Genomic DNA, 18,728 nt, shown 5'->3' with positions numbered 1-18,728 from the left:
TGTGTGCAGTGTTATAAAAATATTTTGCAATTTACACCTACCGTGTACCTTGCCTTTGACAAAATGCTAGGACAGTGTCCCAGTCCCTGCTGTGATTCTGGGCTGTGAAGCAGTTCCACAGCTCTGACGTTTGCAGAAACTCTGAACACTGCAGTGAGCAATTCTGTTTGCCTCTCTGTGCTGTGTTTCAGTGGTGTGTAACAGCAGATTAACGTGATTTGAGAAGATAATAGAACAGGAGTCCTAGGCGAAAGAATGCTCAAAGATCAGATGTTTTAGGTGCTGATGTGGTGGGTGTTTTACAAGGGCATGGAACATTCACACCTGTAAGCACCTTACAAAGGTGCACTACAGTAAATTTTATGATTGTATCAAGAATATATTGAAATGCAAATGCAATAGTGTTACACCTTAACCACTGTCAGCAATACCAAGCATTAAAAATGTCTGTGAGCATTACGAGGTTGGTGTTGTTTTGATTAATAGCCAGCACAATGTATGGTAAAGTGTGATAAAGACATTAATATGGTGGCTTTAAGGAAATCATTAAATCATTGCCTCTGTCTCTTCAGCTTGGCGAGAGTAAATTCATGATGGATTTCTGTGGCAGGTTTTTTTGGTTTTGGTTTTGTTTTTATAGGAGCCAGTAGTTAAGCATTTATAAAGACAGCAAAGATTGCTAGAAAATGCATTAACCATAACTGTGCTTGGATTTCTGCTTTTTCTTTACCCTAAGAATCAGGATCTGTTTCTAAAACCTTGCCAGCTATATACTGAGAACAGAGGTGTTACAAAGAAAACATAACCCTTCACTGGACTCACTGCACAAAGCAGTACTTGGCTTCTCTACCAGTCAGGGTTTCCCCTGCAGCTTTCCTTTCCCTATCAGGGAAAATATTTCGGTTCTGCATACTGGGTTTTTTCAGTTGTATTAGCATATTTCCTGAAATATATAAATTTGCAATTTAAGGTCTGTCTGCAGTGTGCACTAAAGCCTTTAAGAAGAATGTCTGTGGATTTACACTGCACTGAAGAATGAAGTCTGTAGTAGTGTTACATATGGGTATGAAATGTTCTAAAAACCTTTCAGGCTCTATTTCCTTTCCAGCTCCCCCTTCTAATCTCAAACAACTAATATTAGCTATACTATTACCAATTCAGTAACATTCTTTGTGATAAAATTCTGACATGAGAAGGTGTGCTATTTGTAAATAAGGCATGATTTATGTTGTTACTATTTATCAGACTTAATAGCTTAAACAGTGATGGTGGAAAGTTCTGTAGCATGTGGTCGCTGATGATGTCACTGTTAAAGATAACTTCAATCAACAGATGGCAAAAATGCAACTGATACCGCTGTGTTTGAGGGTTTTTTCTCATACTCTTCAGTTATGTCTGATTTATCTGGGATTCTGTTTAACTGAGTGAGAGTATTGCACTCATGGGCTGCAGACTTGTGTTAAAATCTCTTAAGTATTGATGTATCAGTGTGTTTGTGTTTACAATATTGGGGAATGTTTTTAGTTTTGGAAGTTAATTTAATCTATAAAAATGACTTTATAGGGAGACCAAAATTCTTACACATAATGTAACATCTGTACTACTGCACAGCATTGCACCACTTGTCAGATAGGTGGTACCTGCTCTGCCCAGACAAAGTTGGTTTTTGTTCTCCAGGCAAGCAGCAGGTCTGTTCAGTCCCCTGGGTATAAGAGGATGTAGAATTTAAAAATTGCAAATAACTACTGAAATCTGTAACAATTTACACTAGTGGGAATGACATTAGAAAATGTTTCAAATGTGTTTTTGGTGCCTTGAAAATACTAAGAAATGTAAGTACTATGAGTTAATCTGTGGTTAATGAAACTTCATGCAAGTGTCCAGCATAAAGAAACCATCTATCTATACTGTGTATCAGTGATGTGCTATTAAATTAATGGGGAAAGGTTTTATATGCTTTTTATTTATATGTAGAGATGTTATAAAAATGTGCAAGTCAGATCAATCGTAGTATTTTATAAGCACTGGAAAAACACATTGATATTTTATTAAAACACTTTTTTCCTCCTGTTTTAGTTACCTACCATGGTTTGAGGTATACTACAAGCTCCTAAATACCCTGGCAGATTATTTAGCTAAAGAACAGGTAATTTTACATATTCTAGTTCTTTGTGTAAAATATTTTCCTTGAAATAGTACTCACCATTTGCAATACTGTAAAGGGATTCTATACTGTTTAGAAGTTTAAGGTTTTAGTAGGATTTAGAAGCAAGTTATACCCCTCCTACTGAAATTCAAAGAATCTGAACATACAGCTTCCACAGTCACTTGAATCCCACATTAATCTTAAAAAGCTGCTGAAAATATACCTTTATAATGTGTCAGTCTCAGCATAAACAGGTCCTGTGTGAAGTGTGAGCAAGTGTCACCTCACTGGAGAGCTGTATGACGTATTGATTGTAAACTGTAGCTCTCTGGAACTATCTGATTATCAGCTGCAAACAGTTTTGTTCAGAACTGTATAAAAGATGATGTACTGTTTCACCCTTCATATTAACTAAAAACTACCTCTCGTAATTCTGACATCTCAAGTAACAAGACAAAATTACTTGCAGCATTTGGTAAAGAATCATGATAGTTTAGTTTGCATATTCATGAGCAATTAGATGTATTCCAGGATTACACAGCAAAGGAGCTACTGGCATCTGTCTTTGCTGAGAACATCAAAGCTATACCTTTCTGCTTTAACTATAGTAGTGTACTAGATTATAATTTTTTTTAAAAAGCATCACTATTTAGTCATATGCTGTAGACTGGAAAAGCTGACATTTCAAAAATATATGAAGTATAGAATAAGCAATAATTACGCATTATAGTAAATGGACTGTGGAGAATGATGATACTTTATGTACAAACATAAATAAGAAGGTTTGGTGTTAGATGTGTGTTTCAATAAAGTGGAATATATGTAAGTCTTACAAATGCTATAATTAGACCTTGGGTTTAGTCCCTATTTCACTGTAATAGAAAAAATTGTTACTAAGGTTGTGTTTGAGGGAAAGGGATAGGGATTGTCTTGATCAGTGGTGCTGGCATTGCACTTCTTACTTCAAGCAATTTAGGTAGCAGGGTTTGTTGTTTTATGTACTGAGAGCTGTTTTGGTGGGTTGGAAAGTTTTAGCAGTGCATGGAGGTAGTTTGTTACACTGCCTGGTGCCATACCTGTTGCTGAGGAGGCTGTGGGAGGACATTGCTCCCTCCTGGCCCAGGTACTGTTCATCTGACCAAGGGCTAGACCCAAAAGTCTTGTTCATTGATATGGGGTCCAGTGGCAGCATCATCTTCTTACAGGGAGAGGCAGAAGCTTGCTGTAAACTCAAAGCAGTGTGTTTAAAAGTTGGCCCTGGCTTGCAACTGATGCTTTTGGTTTTACTTTGGCAACATAAAGAATTTAATCTCCACGAACACAACACCTAAACGGAATGAAAACCCCAAACCAGCAAACCTTCCAAGCACTTCTCTTTCCCAAGTAAATGTCCCTTCTAGAGACCAAAGTGAGGGATCCTAGTTAAACCAGGTAGCTGCAAGTACATTTTAGTAAACCTTATTAACTGTTTTATGTGTTTTGATGAGGCATATTTAATAAAATTTTGAATAAACCTATATCATGGCTAACAGTTTTAGGAAGATGATGTCCAGGATGTACAGACCAGCTAGACATGGTATCCCAGTTTTCAGTTGCAAATGGCTTAACTTGCAGATACGATCATTTTATGAGATACAAAGCTGGCCTGAATTTTATACTTAATATTTAAATACTTCACTATGAATTGCAATTGTTTTGGTCATTAAATATTTATATCTCTTTGTCAATATGTAGTTTGATGTGTAGTAAATAGTAATTAGTTTTTATATGATAATTAACTACCTTTAAAATATATTCCCTGCAGGAAAATGACTCAAATGATTTGTTAAAATCATTGTATAGCCATCCTGTGCCAAAGGCGAATGCTTTAGTCAGTTTAAGTGTGGTAAGTATTTTTTTCTTTTTTAATTCCTACTGACTATGAAATAGTAGGTAAAGTTGAAAGAAGAAGAAACCTCAACCGTTTGAAAGAGTAAATTTATGTTGCTTCCCGTCATTAACTGGCTTGGACAACCTTTTTTTATTTTTTTTTCCCTCTGTGCAGGGTAGAGTTTGTCTTGTGTTGTTTTCTAAAAGTCATAGTCATAAAGAAGCAGAAATTTGAAGTTTGCTCTGTGGATGAGAAACTAAACTGCAGTAGGATCTGACAGTGCTAGAACTACTTTTTTGTGCCTCCAGCTGTTTCATGTAGACAATTTTGGTTTCTCCTGCTGTGCATCAGGAGACACTAACTCAGTTTTATTGCCTCTTATGTCTGAGTAGGTACAGTTTCAGGATTGGTCAAAAGTCTGTGAAAGCTGGCTGCTTTCCCATCTTCCTTCTCCTTTTCCCTAGTTTTGCTTAATCATACAAAAATTCTGTAGGAAGAGCAGAAGTACACTGTTATGTGAAACTTTCGGCACATCTCGATGAAAGAATGTGTCCAGGCCTCCTTTGCTTTTGTGCTCTGACTTTTTGTGATGTGACATGGGCTGTGGGGGAAGATGGTGTTGTTGCAGAAACATCTAAAAGGGGATATGTCATTGTTACAGTTCCTGGAGTTTTAACCAGAATTAGCTTATGGGTGCATGTTTAAACACACTTGTAGAGCCTGTGTGAAATATAAAGCCAGCACAGAACCTCTGCTGTCTCCGAGACATTGTGCATGTTCAGAGCATCTGTACGGTTACTGTGCTTGCCAGAAACAGTGTGCAAATACCTGGGGCTTGGTTGAACCATCACAGTTTGCAGGACACAGAAAGAAGTGATTTTGTAAAGGCTTTGCTTACACATGTACTGAAATATTGTTAGATTATTTGTCTTGACTTTGTGTGATTTCTTGTGACTTTTGGCTCATGTATTTTGGAAATGAGCCCCGTACTTCAGTTAAAGTGAGCACAGGTTCTAGAAAAGCTTCTGGCCCTATTATGAAGGCATAGAAAAATGGAGTCTACCACTTCTGTTCCAGCAGTTACTGATCCTTGCTGCTTAACTTAACGATTATTTTATTTTATTTTAATTTTTAATATTACAAATTCCTTGTTTTTCACTAGGCTATAGAGAGCTAATATTTTCTCCCCTTGTACAGTGCTAATTGACTGTATTTGAAAGTCCTTCCAGTCGTCTTTGTTGTTTTTCACCAGAACAATGAACTGGTTTTGAGGCTGCAGTTGGAATTGTTTCTGTTGATAAGTTTTTTCTTTCTGTTGTCAGTGTAATGTTTCAGTTCCTAGCGCCTTTGCCAAAAATACTTCTGTAAATCAAATAATATTTTGCTATCATTAATTGCAGTATTACAACCAATTATAATTTGGCAACTCTAAAATGCTTTATAAAATGTCCATCAAAGCTTCTGTGGCTCAGAGGGACATAGAGCACTTTTAAATATATTTTCCTTTGTATTTCTCACAAAGTTCACCTTTCTAGAACTTGCCAACCTCAAAATGAATGTTGTGGGGAATGTGAAGATGGCTGTTTTGGTGAATACAGCTGGCTACACTGGAACGACAGATTGCTTGCTCTTAAGTCAATAGTTGGTTTTATTTCAGTGTTGTCTGACTTTGGAATTGTTTTTTTTCCTCAATTATGTCTTGTTCCCAGTTATATCAAAGAGTTTTGTAATCTTTCTAGCTGAACAGTGGTTATCTAAATGCAAACCTCTTGCCAAATGCTTGGCTGCAGGATCAGTCGAGCAAATATTGTGGGTTCAGATGGGGCAGAGGAGGGAGGAATGGGTCAGCTGGAATCCCAATGCTTGTTGGGTCTACAGGCATCTCTGTTTTTGTAATGCTGCAGGGAGCAGGGAAATATTTATTGCCACTTTCAGTTCTAGTCTTCTGTATTGATATTTCTTTCTTGGCCCTCATAAATAAATAAGTGACCATCAGGAGTAATAGCCTTAAAAATAATTGTGGAAATGACATCATGAGGTGGCTTTTCCTTGTGCCAGGATCAGTCTGGTTCAGATTTCATTCACTCAGATGTGCTGCAGGGTAAAGGCTCATGGGTGCTGCAGCAGGGTTTGGGTGGCAGCCCACAGTGGTCCTTAGGACTGTGTGTACATAACCATGCATAAATTACATCCAATATCTGGATACATGGTGTTTCCTAGCAATCCTTGGTCAGGAGACACCAAAATACCTTTGTCCAGTTAGGGACCAAGTTCTACTCTCACCTGTTGGTCCCAGTAACAAATATTCTGCAGCTGAAATTTATGAGGTGGTTATTTGTTCTGTGAAACATGAGCTTAAAAATAATTTGGGTCACTTTCCTTTTTAAAAAAGTTTTAAAAATTTTGTTGTTTTTGGAAAAGCCAGCTAAGTCTGAGTTCAAATGGGGGAGGAATAAAAGGAATAAAACTTAACTTTCAGCCAATATTTTAAACATGGAATATTACAAGCAGTACAGCCAGCTTTGGCCTTTTTCGTTGGAAAACTCAAAAGTCAACTGTTCAATCTTTCTCTCATCTTGCATAAGAACCAAGAGATGATTTTTGCAAGTGAGCAAGTTTTGAAAAAACAGCCTTGTCTTGTATCGGTGAGTTTTAAAGGCACTGACTATCTAAAGCCTATCGTAATTAAAGAAATAATCACTTGCTATGGGATATTTCTGTTGATTTGAGGCTTATTTATACCTGTCCTTTGGGAAATTCTGCTGCTGTCTTTGGCCTAAAAGACCAGTCTAATATCAGCATACCTTTTCTGTTTAAGTCCAGCTTCAGAGCTATGTGCGTGTGCATCATAATGCTTTTGTAAAACCTGCAATGAAAATCAAACCCTTGAACTGATGAGCAAAACTTGCATTTTCCAGTGTCCTTTTTAGAGAAAACTTCATAGAGGACAGCAGCTATTGATTTAGTATCTCTTCCAAGGTCATACATCTTCCTAAGCGAGTTCACAAAGATGTGCAAGGACTCCATACCACAGTGTTTCTGCTGCTTTATGGCTCTTAATGACTGCAGTGATGGCTTTTGCTTCTCATAGTTCTGGCTTCCTTTTCTGTTTAATTAGTGAAATATTATTACTTTGTTAATTAGAAATGATTACTTCTCCAAGTTAATAACTTCATTACTCAGAAATCTTTTGATAAATATTCTGTGACCTTATTATGTATAGGGAATAATTTTCTGTTTTCAATATACTTCTGAAGAATGCAGGCATTCTGTCTGAGTCTAATCTGAATATTTTCCTCTTCTTGACCGGAGAAAAAAATCTCTTTTTTTCCTGTGTTGATGTGAAACAATACCTGTGATATTTATTGTGCAAGTGGTATGATGTTTATGGGATGCCTTTTTTAAGCCAATTTTTTCCTTAAATTTTAACTATTGCCAAATGACCTAATTTGTGGGGAAAATTCTCTATTAAATGTATCAAGCTGGTTTAATAAGTCTCCTACACAGACTTAATACTATTAATTTTTTTTTCTTGAAGGCAAGACACATTTAAGTCTTATAGACTTTGGTTTGATATATCTTTTTCAAATTTGACTTGAAAACAAGCTATGTCTTTGTGTTGCTAATTATAATTGTAAAAATATACTGTAAGAACAAAAGAAGTCTGGAAAAATGTAAAAATTCTGTTAAAAAAAAATGCTAAAACCCCAATAATTATCTTATTTACTTAGTATGCACTGAGGTTCTTTCTCCTTCAAGATTTAGACTAACACGCAAAAATGCCTTAAAATTTCTGAGCTAAATCCATGTCTGATAACTAATAAGAGCATTGGATTAATGAGGGTAATTTAAATTATATCTGGTTTTAGTTTAATCCATTTTATATTTACATCCTAGATGGCCTCAAACTAAGATGCATAAAATTGTTAATGTATTTCATAAATGATTGCAGAATCTCAGGCTTCAGATCTTGCATTACTGTTAGCACATTTTTGATACAAAGATGTTTGGAAAGAAAGGAGAATTGTATATCAAGTAATAATATTTCTGTTCTAATTATCTTTCTCATGTGAATGGTTTTTCTTTTCCATTCTAAATTTACATTTTGTCCTTTAACTTTTTTTTTTGTTGCAATTTTTAATTCAGTGCTTAATTTAATCAATGCTATTCTCAGGCTTGTGAGAACATTTAAAGCTGGCTTAATTTCAGTGTTATTTCAAAACTGAAGCCCAGTATTTTGTTCCCTTGGTTTTGTGCTATGCAGAACCAGAGCTTGTCATTTCATGTTGTGATCTGCTTAATTCTTTGTCTAGCAGCAGCAAGAATGCTATTAGAGAAATGGCTATTTGCTTAAACACAGATGGGGTTGGAAATCCTAAATGCTGGGTTCTTAAGAAAAGAATTCTTTTTCCTGTGTGCATAAATTATCAATTATTTTTTCCCATCGATTAGCACTCGTATTTCATTACTCCTGATATAACTGGATTGCCAACTATCCCTGAAAGTGTAAGTATTCCATTTCTTATTTAACCTCATTTTGGGCTAGGCTGAACTTTTGCTTTTATCAAGAGGAGATTTTTTTTTTCCAAGACCGTTTTTAGAAATGATTGATGTCTATTATTGCAACCTTTAGCTGGTAGTTACTGTTGCATTCATTAACCCCTTTTAAAGCATTAACAGGACATTTCTGACCACTGCAATATCCACCCTTTGCTCGTAGTTACTTGGCTTCTTTGCATTTACTAGGATTACTTACATAAAATATATTCCACTTCTGCACCTCGTGTTTTATTTGAATACTTGCCCTTTAGACAGTGCATTGCTAAGCTGCAAGTTCAGCCTTCAAGATACACATTTTTTGTGCAAGAAGGTGTTGTTTCTGGCTTTTTGAAAACATGCTGTACCTGCTTACCCTTGGATGCTAACCAAGCACCAGGAACAGAGGTTTGGGGCTTTTTTTTTTTGGTTGTTGTTTTTATTTACTTTATGAAGACTTGCATTCTGTAAATGCTAAGTCCTGAATGGTGCTGTGGGTAAAGCACAAATGGGAAATCTTGGATCACGTTCTCTATGATATGTTTAGCTAGATAGCATCTCATAAAAGAGCTTTGAAGGGTCCTTTTTCCCCCCCTCCAGCCTCCAAATCTGGAATGGTATATGGCTGTATGAGTGTGTTTTTACACTTTCAAACAGTGACTTCCTTCTGGAAGTTAAGCTGTTGGGGTTCCCAAAATCATGCAGTGCCCCAGAGCTCATGCCTGGTGGATGATGGTGTTGGGGCAGCAGGGAGCTGCTCCCAGCTCCCCGCGGCGTCCCGTGATGCGGGGTGGGATGGGCCAGGGAAGGACATAGAGAAACACCAGTGGAGAGGAGCAGGAGGGTGCTGGTAGCAGAGAGGAGGCCTGGGGGTACATCTGTGCTGGTGAGAAGGAGTCTAAGATGGTGGCATGGACCATGTTGCAACCTAAGAGACCAGGGAAAGTTGCTGGATGGAGGAATAAGAGAGGACACTTGTTGCTAGGGCTCATTGGGCAGGACAGGGCTTAGTTTTTTAAATTTATGTCTTCATCTGTTTCACCTTATGTTTTGAATGCCTCTGTTTTTAAGGAATCTCTTAACTTACTGTTTGGGGTTCTAATAGAACATAGTTTTGGAGGCTAGAAGGTGTGTTATGGGCTCAAATTGAAGAAAATATGGGAAAGCATCTATCTGGACCTGTGGCTGATGGAGGATCTTGCAATGATGCCAGTGTAGATTTATTTTTCTTGTTTGAGAAAGGTAAAGTAATTTTTAGCTGCCTTTCTATAATTTTTTTTTACTGCATTAATAGAAGTCTCATCCTTTCAGTGTGAATCAAAATAGTAAGGTACTAATGGAGAGCTAGAACATGCAAGGAGTGAAGAGATGAGGTAATTACAGTAAACTGGCCATAAAATGCATTTTTTTACCTTTTGTTTTAAGGTTCACGTATTTCAGGGGCAGTAACTTTTCAGATGTAACAGAGAAATAACTGTGGCTGTTTCCCAAAGACAAATTGGTCTGTACAAGATTGTGAACTGTTTTTTACCACAGCTTTTTCAGCAAGGAATCAGCACACCATTATCAACTGCAGTGTTGGAGGGTGTCTAAGATAAACTGGACTCAAATCCTCGTGGTGCATCAGCCTCTGACAACCCCTTAAAAGTAGCACTTGAAAGACCAGAGGGTTTTTTCAGAAATTGAGTGTTTGTAGCCTTAAAGCTCTGGTTTTTATCTCTTCCAAAATTCTATGCAACATGGACCAAGTATAACTGTACTACTTCATGTCTTGAAATTAATAATGGGTTTATGAATTTGCATGAAGCTAGATTGGCTGTTGGATCTTTCTTTGTCTTTTCAATTTCTTTGGGGGGTTTTTTTGTGGTTTTTGTTTTGTTTTGTTTTTGGTTTTTTTTGTGGTTTTGTTTTGTTTTGTTTAATGTTGCAATATATCCAAAAGGGAAGTCACTCCACTCTGAAGCTTTTCCTACTCATCTTGCCCTGGCTGTTTTTTCAGGGCTGGGAGGCCTTACTGTTGTGTGTTGGCCACATCCAGAATAGAATAGAATAGAACAGAATAGAATAGAATGTTAGTGTACAATTCCACTGTTGATGTCTGTCCTTCTGCTAGGGCCTGTCCTTGATAGACCTCCTACATGAACATTCAGTGACATTGTTGTCCCTGAGAACAGATGAACAGGAGTTCTGGTTGCAGATATGATAATGAATATGTGAAATTAAATATTTTGCATACTGGGGGCTGTATTAGTATATTTTCATACATGTTCTCCACTGTTTACAAAAAATTGCTGTTTTCCAGGCGTTTTTGCTGCTAGCTATTTTAGCTTATTCAGAACTTGTGTGTCTCTGGCGCTGTGCCCTGCAGGAATAACTGTTACATTCAGCTGGAACACAGAAATACCCCCACCTTTTTCTCTTTTGCCCCCACTTTTCTGATGTCTGAACTATTAATGGGGGGTGCTGGTGGCTTTGCCTCTGATTAAACCCCACAGTGGGATTCTTATCAGGGGTGAAAAGGGTGGTTGCAGGAAGAACCCAGTACTTTCCACCAGTTCTGCTGGACGTTTGATGTCCTGGCACACACAGCTCAAGCAAAAGCTTGATGTTCTTCAACAAGCTGTTTTGCTGTACTTGAAATGGAATAAAATGTGTTGACTTTGGGAGAGCCTGGCTAAGTAGCAGTTCTATTACTGTAGCTGTGACAGACCAGTTATCACAGTGGTGGAAGATCCTTTCCTGAGTTGGAAGTAATGGTCACCTTAAAAGCATATGGGGATATTGGTATAATAACCAATCTCATAATCTTTCCAATTTGAGAAAACAAAAGGGCAAATCTAAGTCACAAGCATAATGAAATGAGTGAAATATTAACAGCTTACACCACAGTTAACTTTTCATTTGCTTTAAAACCCAATTATATTTTTAAAGTGCACAAGTTTTGGTGGAAAGGGATTTCTTTAATAGTTTGGGGTTTGTTTTTTTTCCCTACCTACTAATTTGACAAAAATGTTCACAAGTAATGTATATCAAATGTTCCACTTAGCTACTACTGTTGCTATATTATTAACTTATTTTTTATTTAAACAGAGAAACCTCACTGAATATTTTGTTGCTGTGGATGTGAACAACATGCTGCAACTTTATGCCAGTATGTTGCATGAGAGACGAATCATTATTACCTCCAGCAAACTAAGCACTGTAAGTACTTCACACATCTCCTTTTAAGTAGGATATATTGAACATTTCACAAAATGACCTGCAGACCTTTGTGGTTTTAGATATGTTCCATGTGTACTTAAAAGACAATATCTACGTACTCTTCTAATATATGGTTTTAGTCTGGCTCTTGAAGTACAAAAGTCTGATTTATGTAAGACCTACTCAGATACATTAAGTCAGGTTAATTATTTTTCTTATCGGGAGATGAGAGTTCTTTAACTCTCCCAAGTTCATTTTTGTGCCTTCTAACCTAAAAAGAATTCTTAAGGGCTATTATAAGATCTTTATTATTCACTTGTGGCTTATTCCATTGGAGCTACTTGAAAGAAATCAAGGGTCCCTAATAATAGCTGCTATCCTAACCTGGTAATAGGTAGATTCATCTTTGTTAGAGTGGTTTGGGAGTGCATACTGTAATATCTCTGATTTGGAGCAGCTCTTCAGACTGTCAATAATGTACAACTCAAAATAGCGGTTTTTTAATTAAAGGTTTTAAGCTGCTGCTCACATTAAAATTTTTTTCCTGCCTCTTATGCCTTCTTAGACTGCATTTTGCATTTTGTTTGGAAAATATGCCTAAATATTCAGATGCCATTTTATTTTACTCTTCACAGAATCTTACAGGTTTTTAAAATCCCCTGTATTTTGAAAATACTCCCAAGTCAATTTTGCATCAGTACAAGACTCTCACTTTATAACCAAGCTTTACTCATAGAGTATAATTCTTACACAGAATCTTTAGCTTATTAAGCACTGTTACCTTAATTTTTTTGAAGAATGCTGCATAAAACATTTTGCTTGATATGCTGTCTGTGGTGGAAAATCATTTCTGTGTTTCTGAACACTGGTAATTGCACTACCAAAGAAATGAACACATGGGTACAAGGTTGGATATAGTACTAAAAATTACTATTTTCAAAGACTTGCAAGTGCTGTAAGGAGTGAGAATTCTCTGATTATAAATAGTGGATAAAACTCCTTTCAATTTTTTTGAGTCCAAAGTAAATTGAAGCTAGAGAAGATTCAGAATTGCCATAAAGGGCTGACAGGTTTTACAACTGCAGGTTGTAGTAGTGATTATATAATTTCCTTATTATTTTTTAAATACCACGGTGTTGGGTCCCTGGATCTGTGACCAGCACTGCAGTTAGGGCAGTGCACAGAGGCAGCACTTGCCCTGTGCTCTGCAGGGTGTGGAGCCAAGTCAGTCCTGGGAATTGCAGTGAAGCAAACACGGGGTCATACAAGCAGAGGCCATGTGAACAACGGAAAGCCAGCAAAATAAATACTAAATGAATTTAAACAATCTTCACATTACTAGTTTCTGATATATTTTTAACAACCAAAGATTTTACTTTTTCCTAGGAATTTTCTGTATTTTATTAGAGGGGTTTTTTCCCCTCTCCATGCTCCCCCTTCCCTTCCTGAAATGGCTAGGGCAAGAATTGTGCTTTACAACACAGTAGTAAGACCTGAATGGGCAAATAGATTTTGAAGGGAAAGCTCTTTCAAAGAATCTGTTTTAGCAGAAGCTCACATGATGTAGCAAAACTGGGGAATCAGAATTTTTTTTCACTTTGCCAGTCTGAAACACTGCTTGCTATATTTAAGGGGAAAAAAAAAAGGGGGGGGGGGAAAGAAATACACCATTTAAAAAACTCAGCTCCAATGATGCCCCAGTCAACCTTGTTTTACTGCTCCAGTAGAGAGGAGATAGGAATCATGATGGCAGCTCTGAGCCCATGGAAGATTCATTCTGCAGGTGAGCACGTGTCTGTCTGCTTGACACGATTTAGAATTGTACTCTCAGCCTACGTTTGGATCTGTTTAAGACTTGTTTTTGTTAGGCTGAACATCCCAGCTGGTCTCTATTGCTATGATGTGACAAGCCATGAGGAAGCACCAGAATTAGACTGTGCTGATCTAGACTACCTTATTTACATGATCAAATTCCTTTTTGGAAGTCATTACAGAACAACAGATAGAATATTCTGGTTGTGAGAAATTTCCACTTTGTTTACAGTTCAGCTGTTTATTCCTAACCTTTTAATGAATTAATAGCCATCTTGCCTATGTCTTCACTTGAAAATAATTTATGTCACTTTCCAGATGTTTGTAGTGGTGTTTGGACATCCTGGAGTGTCCCCAAGCTGTGAATGTAAATAGTGGCTTGCAGGTCAAATCCAAAATGAGACAGCACACCAGCTTCACTTTCTCTCTAGTTGGTTTTTCAGTCTCCTAGCATTACTTAAGTCATGGCTATACAAAATTACTGCCACATGATGTTGGATCCACTTTTTATACAGGATTGGTTAATTTTCATTTGCAGTAGTGAGTTCTGATAAAACAGAAAAGTAGACTTAGCTTATTAAAAGCTTCAGTTCACAGAAGTGCTGCCTGCTCATCTCTTTCAGGAACAGAACAGGAGTGATGCATGGCTTGCTTCTTTACAGAGCAATATAGTTAAAAAAAGTTAATGAAACACTTTCCAGTATTGCCTATAAGAATTTAATTGAATTGCCAGGAATGATTAAATGTGTTTTTGGCATAAGATATTTCTTCTTTAAAATGGGGATTGCTTGATGTAATACAGCAAGCAAATGGAGTCTGTTTGGACGTTAGCCTTTGCAGGCTTTGTGCTGTTTTACTGTTGCATCTAAAGTGCAGCAGACTGGTACTTTCTATTGCAAAGGTGGTGTTTTAATATTCCTAAATTACAGCTTGATACTTGAAAAGATTAATTGCTCAAAAATAGTGCAATCAAGCACAACTTTCTGTTAAGGGAGTTGTGCCTTATCTTTTGGGTTAACTGAATATGAAGTGTTTATGTCAGTTCATGAAGACTGGGTTGTGATGTCACCTTCAAGTTATCAGCTCTGTTTTGGTTCACTATCTCAGGGCAGTGACTGATAACAAAAGGCATAATTCAAGGCCTTGTTCACTTTCTCCTCGCCCTTCTTGTGGGGGCCAGGAATGGAAAGCTGCCCTTACTTATGTTCAGGAATTCTTTGTCTACCATTTCTGCCCTATTAATTTCATACTGTCACTATAGTCAAGTAAAGAATCAGTCCTAGTATGGAAAAAAGAAGGGGGGAAATGATGGTATATTAAAAAGGGTTTACTGTAGAGGAAAAAATAAAAGAAGGTTGCCTGTTTTAAGCTGCCCAGTAGAGTTTTTTAATTAAAAAAAAAAAAACAAAACAGGAAAAAAAGAGCCATCTTGAGAGTGTTCCAGTATATATTTTATTTTAGCCAAGCAGGCTTTGTTTTATGTGCATCTTCAGATTTTTACAGTTGTTGTATTTTCTTTGCATCTTCCTTGAAACCGGTTTTCTGTGGGTTTATCCCCTTTAAAAACTCATTTGGTGTAGATATTTGTCTTCTAGTCCTTCCAATTACTACCAAGATATAAGTGGAAACTTCCCACCCCTCCATTCTCTTGTAGCTTCTGGGTCATTATTTGCCCGAACTGTTGGTTCTTTTATTAGCTTGACTTTCCAACCACTTTAATAATGTGATTATCACCAACCTCACAGCTTGCTTCAGGCTTAGTGTTAGAGCGAGATGGATTCAGCTAGCCTGAGGATTATGCTCTGTAAGATCTGTTTGTAGCAAAAAAATTACCATTTCTGGCTTTTGAACAGTAAACTATGAAAGAGAAACAAAATATATGGCTTTGGATTAAGCAAAAGGATGAATGAAACAAAGGGATTGATCTATTCACAGAGGTGGCTGTTAGTTATTTCACTTTAGCAGCAAAAGGAAGACCTTTCCTAAATGTCATGCTGTATGTTCTTGCCCAGCACTGTTTTCTCCCACGTCACTGCATCTGCATGTATTCTTATTAGTTGCATGGAGCTGTATGAGTTTCAGTACAAATAACTTTTTAATTCAGTCTTTCTATAAATTATTAAAGCACTGGGGTTGGATTTTCCACGAAGGCTGAACTACAGCATTGATTTTATGCATGCTGGAGGCAGGCCCTAGATGTTTTGGCCCCAAGTGCACCTGCTGTGGTAGTCTACCAGAACATCATACCACACTCTCATGTATTCAAAGCAAAGGAATAAATCATGATTTTACAACAGTGCATCAGTTGACTTATTGCTGTTTTGTGACCGGAGGTAGGAAGGATTGCTGTTTAAAGCCATGTCATCGGTTCTCAAGTCACTCAAGCATGAAAGCTTGTCATATGCCTCTGTAATTGTACCTCTGCAGTCTCTCCCTAACTAGTCAGCTGGGGCTGTGTGTTCATCTCCAACACCCGCCTGGCCAGTGTCTGACAGGAGCTTTCTCATCAGCCTGTCAGTAATATGCTAACTAGATGGGATCGTCTGCGGCCGGCGCTGGCAGGTGGAAGGGATGCTACGCTTTAAAGCAAATGTCTAAGTGTTAGCTTCACTTGGACCAGTATTTGTTTCGGGTAATACAAGCCTGATGTGTCTCAGAGCAGGTGTGTACAAGTTCTGCTTGGTGCTGGCTCTGGGTTTCTTTGGTAGCCCTACAAAAACAGACATGTATGTCAATAGAAGATACAGATTTGTTTTGGTGGTGAAGGAGCGCTGAATATAAATTTACACACATACATTTGTGGAATCACTTTTACTGTTGCTTCCATGCAAAGAGAGCTTTCTACAATTGCCCTCAGTGAATTGGACTGAGTATTGGCTTTATTCTCTTTGCCTCATTAGTCTTGTTCAGCATTTGTCACACTATCCATAGTTGCTCAGTAAAAATACTACAGATTTAAAATTTAATTCGTATCTCAAATTCATGTGACCTGGAGATGTTCAAGGGCTAAATTTAGTTCTTAAAAGTCAAGAAATGGATGGGAATTTATCATTAACTTGCATGGCAGAGTGGATATTCTGCTGATACTCACTGTGCTCCCAGAAGCATAATTAGAATTAATTTTGGAATATAGCCTCAGTTGGGCCATTTGGTCTGGAAGTAAATGACAAGTGGCATTTAAAGTGGTTTTTTTTGTTTTTTTTTTTTTTTTTTTTTAGTTCAGGTGTAAGCAGTCTAAGATAAACTGGGCAGGGGTGTAAACTGTTGTAGGTGCAGTTAAGTTCCCATTGGGACACCTGTAGGGAGCACACTTCCAGCAATGAGGCTGTGGGATGTCAATATGGAATACAGTGGAATTAGGATATACAGCCACATCTGGAAAGCTCTCTCAGTCTTGAAGTTTAGAATAGTTTTCCCGTTGCCACAGCATAATATTAGGAGAAATAATTGCTGAAAGAATTTGTGAAAAGAAATTGAAATGTGTTGTTAAAAAATCATCTTTTAATGAGAGTGGGGGGGAAAAGCCAATAAATTGTTGAAAATTGCTATTACCTGCCGTCTGTGTAAAACATGAAAAACTTCATTGCTGGGTTTTATAAAAAAAATTTAAAAATCCCAAACCTTGAAAATCCACACTGTAAAAGAAAAAAGGCACGTAGGCAGAAAGACAGATCTGCAAATTAGTTTCAGAATTTAATTTTTTACTTACTAGCACTTGCAGGAAAAAAGAAAGTTCCAAGATTGAGTTAAACTAGGGTAAAGTTGTTTCTTTCTCCAGTTCACATGAGATCTGGCAATTCAGTAGAAACTGAGGGAAAAAAACGCTGTGCAGAGCCAGTGCAGGCACTGCTGTGGGCGTAAGCGCTCTGAGAGAAGCCTTTAGGAACTGCGTCCTTTGTGGCTGGGCTGAAGGGGAACTGAAAGGGAAAGAGTCCCTATTCTGTTGAGCAGAACTGTCTCACCCCCTCCAAAAAGTACCAGTAAAGTCATTTGGTGGTCATGTGAGGCAAAAGAAGTGATGAAGGGTTGCTGAAGGGTACATGAGTGCAATACCAGCCCTCGTTCTGGTGTGCTGGTATGGCAAGATTTCCCCTTTTCACACTTGCTACTGCTTTATCACTCTTTTTTTCCTAAATTCACCAATGATAAGATGAGCTATAGCATCATTGGTGGTTATCTCTACTCTTGCTACAGTAAGTTGTCTGTCAGCCATTCACAAGGAAGTTTTTCCCTGCTGCTGCTTAGAGTATGGCAGAAGAACATGCCATGGAGTTCCTTTGGAGGAGGAAATGTTAATCAGAAATGATTTTCCTGGAAGCTCTCCTGTCAGAGGTGGGAAATGTTTGCAGAACCGCCTTATTTTATGGGAGGGTAGCTCTTCCTCCGTGGAGACAGATTATAAAATAAAGGAGGAAGGAAAGGACATGTCAGGAGATGGTCAGGAAAAGGGACATGAAGGTGTGAATGTTTGTAGTGTTCTGTGTTTTTGTGATTAAGACAGAGATAAAGAAGTTAGGGAATAAATGAATGTCAAGATGGTAAACAAATCAAGAACATACAGAGATGAAATGAAGAAATGTGAGGAAACTGCAATTTTTGAACAGATGATTTAAAGAAGCATAGTTAGTTTATTATAGGATAAATGAGTATCATAAGAGGCATGTTAGTTAACCTGATCTCTAACGTGTTAGGGATAAAACCTGATGATTAACTTCCAAGAGTTCCCTTTTCAACCTATAAAAAATACAAAAAACCTTTCTGGTATGAAAATATTGAGTAACTGAATGAAGTTACATATTTTTTTCTCTGCACCCACACCTACTTTGTTATATAGATACCTCTGATTATCTGTAAAAGCGCCTGTAGGTCCCTGGTGTAGGCGCAGTATGTCAGTGGTATTCCTTGTTGAGCACTCACCTGTCTACTACCACTTCAATTCTATTTTCTGCTCAGCTTCAGTTATTGGGAAACATGTCACTCCTGGAGCCATAGGCAAGGAACAAGCCGTGTCTGCAGCCTTCTCTTTTCTCTTCCAAACTAATGCACAAGAATGATGCCATAATGCTGCTTTGTGAATCAAGAATTGCAAGAAAAGAATGAAATTGATTGTATATGAAGTGCTGTCAAAATCATGAATAACACTCATCTCTTCCCTTTCCTTCC

The 18,728-nt window shown here is 37.5% G+C and overlaps 1 protein-coding gene across 5 annotated transcripts in view; it reads left to right on the top strand.

Annotated features, from left to right (window-relative positions):
- DENND1B (DENN domain containing 1B) overlaps positions 1-18,728 on the top strand; it is a 165,544-nt gene that overhangs the window by 83,326 nt on the left and 63,490 nt on the right. For 2 of the 5 annotated variants that reach the window (XM_032117236.1, XM_032117238.1), the window contains exons 6-10: positions 2,077-2,146; positions 3,951-4,031; positions 6,602-6,661; positions 8,469-8,522; positions 11,643-11,753. In XM_032117236.1, coding sequence (XP_031973127.1) covers positions 2,077-2,146; positions 3,951-4,031; positions 6,602-6,661; positions 8,469-8,522; positions 11,643-11,753 — 376 coding nt within the window. The remainder of the gene's footprint in view (positions 1-2,076; positions 2,147-3,950; positions 4,032-6,601; positions 6,662-8,468; positions 8,523-11,642; positions 11,754-18,728) is intronic. The other 3 variants (XM_032117237.1, XM_032117241.1, XM_032117239.1) reach the window with 2 other exon arrangements.

The sequence above is a fragment of the Corvus moneduloides genome, chromosome 9 (genome assembly GCF_009650955.1).
Source record: "Corvus moneduloides isolate bCorMon1 chromosome 9, bCorMon1.pri, whole genome shotgun sequence".
NCBI lineage: Eukaryota > Metazoa > Chordata > Aves > Passeriformes > Corvidae > Corvus > Corvus moneduloides.
This window is presented reverse-complemented; position numbering and strand designations above follow the sequence as displayed.